The 6,275-nt window shown below is 41.5% G+C and overlaps 1 protein-coding gene across 1 annotated transcript; it reads left to right on the plus strand.

The window, feature by feature from the left end:
- The first annotated feature begins 1,133 nt into the window (after positions 1–1,133).
- atpv0e2 (ATPase H+ transporting V0 subunit e2) lies at positions 1,134–3,828 on the plus strand. Its single transcript, XM_079758558.1, has 4 exons — positions 1,134–1,324; positions 1,989–2,036; positions 2,555–2,657; positions 3,360–3,828. Exons 1-3 carry the CDS (start codon positions 1,221–1,223, stop codon positions 2,646–2,648), a joined length of 246 nt encoding a protein of 81 aa, XP_079614684.1. The 5' UTR covers positions 1,134–1,220; the 3' UTR covers positions 2,649–2,657; positions 3,360–3,828.
- Positions 3,829–6,275: the final 2,447 nt, after the last annotated feature.

Raw genomic sequence — 6,275 nt, forward strand, 5'->3', positions numbered from 1 at the left:
TTTTGCTTTTATTTATGAGAAGCACATACAGTATAGCCACTGTATGGAAGGCAACACTTCCCCTTATCTAGAGCTGCTTTACCGGTACACAACGTTTAAAACTGAGCAAAGTCATGCCAACAGACGTTACAACGTCAATCAATAGTAAAGTAGCCTATGTGATATGATGGTTGATTATTTTATATTGAGTAAGACGATCATGTTCCTCCATGTTCATGCGCGTCGAAAGTAAACCATGCGTCAATTTATAATCGTTTTCACCTCTTTCGATGCTTTTATCCTCCCCTTGGAAAAAAAGCTGTGAAGTGGAGCAGAGAGATCGCCATGAGTTCCAAGTGCGGGTGGTGACGTATATCATATCGTTTTCTTTGCATGAAAAATTATCATTTAAATCCACAAATAACATATGTACAATCCAGGACATATAAAGACTGGGACCAGAAATATAATTACTTTCTCTCCTTTGAAACCCATTCATAATATTCGATCTCATAGGTCCCATGGGCTCTACCGGAAGGGGCGCGATTTCGCCACTTAATCCCTGAGTTCATGTTGCCCTATTTACGGTGTACACTAGGGGGCAATGTTGGATTGATTTACGTTCACATTTTGCAGTTTGAAAAACAGATTTTCACACACAGTCCCATTTTATGTATTTGTCTATTCGCATTTTGGCCGGCCTTATATTGTGTCGACAATATCCAACTTTAAAAGATCAATATTGATGTACTGATTGCATCGCATGAACCAGCATCTCCTCTTCCAAGATTTATTTAGCTAAGAAGTAAAAGCTTTAATATTTATATATTTAAAGCCTATATTGAATCTCCCATGGACTTTGTAGAATTATTAGGCCGATATTAATTTCCCCATTCATTTGTTTTTGAATTCGCTATCACTTGTAACAGATGGCGCGCATATAAACAAAGCAATAAAATCTACTTTGCTTGATTGTTTTTATTATCTCTGACCCTGAACTGGTGGGACAAACAAGATCCAATCCCTGCCTCACTAATTCTGACAGACATCCGGGAACACTAATCAATGGTAGGTTTTAGATTCTATTCGGCCAATCAAATATTGCATCCTTGTTGTAGGCGGGGCGTGTGAGACGCACTTGCTGGCCGAGAGAGGCCATTGATGCGTCTAATTCTAACGCGCCCAATTCACCGTCATTTTATTGTTTCCTAAATACACAATAATATTAACCACCGCTAACAATGGTTTCCCACTCGCTTGCACTGCCGATGATCTGCTTCACCACGCTCTGGGGGCTGGTGGGGATCGTTGCACCATTCCTGGTGCCAAAAGGACCGAACCGGGGGTATGTACCGTAACCACGCAACTGATAATCACTACGACTATTCATTATATGCGTCTTGTTTTTCCTTATTACTTGACAAAAGATGGTGTCCAAGATATAAGCCTATTTGTATGTCTGTGCAATAAACCCTTCCTCGTAGCCGTTGCGGTGATTGGGCTGAAGGCGTTAATGGTGATGTGATGAAGGCCGAATGCGTCATCTTGCATCCTTATCAGCTAAAGCTATCACTAAAATGTGCTAAAAGACATGACCTTGATAACTGAGAGAGATAGATGTAAAATATATAAAATAACCCACACTGAGAGTGAAGTGAGGTATAATGATCTTTAAGAATGCTATAGCCTACTCTGTGGTGAGCACGTTATATTACTTGTATTATATAGGCCTTTTACGTTCACTGCGTTAATTCATTCCTAATATTGCATGCGCTGACGGCTTTAAAAGAATACGTTTGTTCTTTACGTTTTGTGTAATGTGTCTGTTTGCTTGGGCATTGAAGAGTGAACGAGTGATTGAGTGCCAAGGTGCGTGGGTGCGTGCATGTGCGTGTGCGCGTGCGTATGTGTGAGAGAGTTGGGGTGTTCGTTGTTGGATGTTAAGAATAATTCAACATTTTATTCTTATTTCAATTATAATAATTCTTTATTTTCTGATCATTCCCCAGGGTCATCATCACAAGTCTGGTGCTCACAGCTGTCTGTTGCTATTTGTTGTGAGTAAATGGGATTTTATATTTTGACAAGTGAGCTTGTTGTTTTAAACCCAACATCAGGGCAGGGTTATGTAGTGGTCGACTGGCTCCTACCTTGACTGGGCCCTATTTCCCGCTAATTTCTGATCAAGCTCTTCCCGAATGGCTCGGGCAATCCAACATGCCTATTAATCACATGTGTGTGAATCCAACACTTTCCCATGACACAGAAATGTATGGAGGATACGAAAATCGTACCCATAGCAGCTTTAAAATATAATATAATTATAATAATAATTATAATTAATAATCGTTTTTAATCCGGTCCCGGCTTCTCTTGTCTGGTCTAATCTGGACTGGTCTAGTCTGATCCGGTCTTGTCTGGTGTAGTCCTACTCTGGTTTTGTAATGTCTACACTGGTCTAGTTCTGTTGTGGTCTGATCTAATCTGGCCTATCAGATCTGTTCTGGTCTGATCCGGTCCTGATCTGGTCTGATCCGGTTCTGGTCTGATCCGGTCTTTGTCCTTTCCTCCCCAGTTGGTTGATAGCAATTCTGGCCCAGACCAACCCCCTGTTTGGCCCTCAGCTGAAGAATGAAACTATATGGTACTTACTTTACTTCTGGGAGTAAAGGAGCCAGGTGAGTCTAGTCCAAGTTTTAAGTAACCATTAATTCATAAATAAGTTCATGTATTAGTTTATGAATGAGGTTACAAGTAACCTGACTCTAGCAGATGTGTGTTGGACTGGAACCACTCTCAATTTCCAAGGGGGGTTATACCAAAATAACTCTGGACTGAATTGTAACGACCTACAACCAATCAGAGCAACTCAATGTGTGATGCAGCCATCTTGGTTGTTTCCTCAATGGCTCTCCCATAGGGTGCTCCTCTGTTACGTAATCATATGTTAGATAAACAGTTGTGATTGGCCTAACCTGGGCCAGTGCTGCTGAAAAGGGGGGAGGGGGGATATTGTATAGCACCTGTATAGCACCAGTAGCATATTGAAGAGCTAATAAAACACTAACTTGCACATTCGTCTGGTTCCAAGGCTAGTTGTAGTATTAGTTATTTTTTTAACTTATGAATTATATCATCCATATAGTGGTTAATTAGGGCATTCATTCATTCATAAATAAATTTGCCCATTTATGAATTTACATTCAACTAATCATTACTTTAATTTTCTTTTTTGTTTGCTTGCACCTTAAATAATTGTTTATCATTTAGTGTTTAAGTGTGTAAAAAAGATCCATGAGCAGAAATATAACAAATTGAATATTCACTGTTATCTCTCTCTTTCTTCTTCTTCCTGTATGTATCTATCAATCCGTCCCCAGGGATACCAGTATTAAATACCCGGAACTTTCTGTCATCATGCCGGTCTTGGTGTTCCAGATGAAGCCCCTCCCCCTCATCCTCAACCAATCACCGCCCTCCCGCTTGGTACTGACATCGCTGTTACCGTCATTCCCCTCACACTTCCCCTGAAGGTCCTCACAACATTGTTGTGAATATTGCAGGAACGTCCCTAGTGTAGTGTTGGATGTCACCAGCCAAGGTTGTGTATAGGATGTTTTTGTGTTCTTTGTGGATGGTGTGAGTTTTTATGAGGTTTACATAAGGTCCATTGTGTTGCTTAGCCCCTCATGGTGGGCGTGTTCCGCGTAAATATTTTGAAACTTGTAATCTGCTATTTTGTTGCAGTTATTTTGTTTACATTTGTGTTAGCATGTCGCTATCATCAGGGAACACTTTTTTTTTTGTTTTTTATTAGACTTATTAAACTTTTAGTATTTATTCAGGCGCTCACATGAGCTTGAGATGTTCATGCAGTCTGACTTACAGGATGTAAAGTGCATGTGTATGCGTGTGTATGTTGGTTCGTATGCATGTCTTTGTGTGTGTGTGTGCGTGTGTGTAGGTAATATATTACTAAACGTTTGTGTGTGTGTGTGTGTGTATGAGGTGCATGGGAAGCGTTTATCTGGTAAATGTTTGGACCCAAGCCGTCAGAATCTCGCAGAGCCGGCATTTCTCTTTCACCCCCATCCACGTCATGTTATTATTGGTCCCTGTTGCCATGGAGATCCTACTGACCCCCCCAGCTACTTGTCCCCACCCCTAAACCCAATGTGTGCGGCCCAAAGTAAAATTAGGAAATCACTTTTGACCCAAACTTGGCTATAGCTGTGATGACAGGATAGAGATGCGATTGATAATAAATTAACTACAAGTACCAATGACAGTCAGGATTGGGATCCAAATAAGGTCTGCAGATATTTAACAGACAGGGAACACACAGGAGGAGATTTTCCTGCTTTACAAGACCTCTATGTCGGTTACACCAGTGACTGGGAGTTAACATCAGACATCTCACCATCCCCAACCTGGAGTCTGTAAATGGTCAAATAAATCCACCAGATGCACTCGGCATAAGTGCATTTGGTGGATACAATAGGCTAATGCCTCTGCATCGTGCCAGGGATAAATTTCCTCTAGCAACCGGTACGCTATATTTAGCTTAATGCTTGGTAGCTGACTCTGTGTTAGCTAGCACCCTCCATATCCCAGGATTGTTATGCATGTTAAATCCCTTGACCGTAGCTCGCTTGAGGCAGCCATGGAGTTTCAACTCCCCCAACATCTGCCCACGAGCATCTCAGCCCCTCCACCCCCCACCCACACACACTCCCACCACCACCACTACTTACCACCCACCTGCTCCTCTCTAAAACCACCTTTGCTTCAGCCAAAAATAATCTTAAAATCAATATATACAGCTACTTCTTAGAAAGACCAAATTGTGTTCTATCTTTTCCGTTAATTTCTGTTGGCCCGTAGTTGTGTTGGTGACATTTTGTCCCAGAGGGATTGCCCGCGCCTCCCCTACCCTTCTCCTCTGTTTTCCTCCGACCATGGAGTGACCATGACAAGATATCCCCCCACCCCCCCATCCGTGCAGTGGTTAACACAAGGACATGAAATACTGTACCGCTACTGCGCCACATTCAGGTGGGGTAAAGATTATTTTGTCCAAAGCAGAAAAAACTTGCGCCTTTTGTTTAGAAATGAAAAACCCGCCTTTATATCTTGGACGGTTTTAGAGTGTATGAATGTCTTGTGTTTAGATTACAACTGGAGCGCTGTCGATCCTTTCGAAATTAAGTCCTGGACTCATAAAGGTATTTGTAATTTTGTTGTGGTCACCATGGTAACAGAAAATCATAAGCCTAAATGTGCGTTCAGTTGAGAAGAAATTACCTTGTGCAAAATCGATGTGGTGCGTGACGTCAAGTGGCATTGTCAGATAACGTGTGGAAATAAAAACATGATACATCCGGCTTTGTCAATGCTCTCTTTGTTGTCATTGATTTGTTCGTTTCTAAGCAGGCTGATAAACAATGAAGCCTTGTGCTTCTATACACAAAACACATCTCTGAATAGTGTCAGATGTTTGTGTGTGTGTGTGTGTGTGTGTGTGTGTGTGTGCATGGTTGTAGATAATATATAATCTTGAGATCACAAGTACAGACCATGCCTTTAACAGTGCAGTTTAGTTATTTCATTGATAAGCAAGATGTTGTAAGCAGGTAGGGAGAGGAGAAGTTTGTCTAGAAGCGGTAGGTGTACGTCTCGCTGTTTGGCGTTCCATGATGTAATCCCCCTTCTGGACCTGGAGAATCAGATAGTCTGGAGGAGATGGGGAGGTGGAGGTTAAATACAGATTAAATACATGTGGTTACTGGGTAGGTAGGTGGAGTAACACAACAGCGCGTTTTCCATAATCTACATAAATCGCTGTTTCAAAAACAGGTACCATTGCAGATGTTTAAGCCAAGACTTCTATGAAGGAAAATAAAACAAGTTTAGAACATTTTATGATCAATTTGTAGATCAAAACATGATGGCTGAAGTATAGAATCTAGAGCACAGAGAGTGGAGAACTAGAGAGAGGAACCTGCATGAAATGGCAGAGGGGATAAAAAGGTTAGTAGGCCAGTAACACACAATACAGAGAGAGACACAATGAAACACAAGAGAGAGAGAGAGAGAGAGAGAGAGAGAGAGAGAGAGAGAGAATGTGTGTGCCGGTTTTTGCATGTGTGTGTGTGTGTGTGTGTGTGTGTGTGTGTGTGTGTGTGTGTGTGTGTGTGTGTGTGTGTGTGTGTGTGTGTGAGATAGGTCTCCGGTCAGATCACATCATGGACAGGAAGTTTATTTTATATAAAATAGCATTAAAGGAATGTTTAATT

Source organism: Pollachius pollachius, assembly GCF_949987615.1.
Source record: "Pollachius pollachius genome assembly, chromosome: 2".
In the NCBI taxonomy this organism is placed as follows: Eukaryota; Metazoa; Chordata; class Actinopteri; order Gadiformes; family Gadidae; genus Pollachius; species Pollachius pollachius.

Coding starts and splice junctions, on each gene's coding strand:
- atpv0e2 (XM_079758558.1), top strand. CDS start 1,221: ATGGTTTCCCACTCGCTTGCACTGCCGATGATCTGCTTCACCACGCTC. Junction 1,325..1,988: donor CCAAAAGGACCGAACCGGGG/GTATGTACCGTA, acceptor ATCATTCCCCAG/GGTCATCATCACAAGTCTGG. Junction 2,037..2,554: donor GCTGTCTGTTGCTATTTGTT/GTGAGTAAATGG, acceptor TTTCCTCCCCAG/TTGGTTGATAGCAATTCTGG.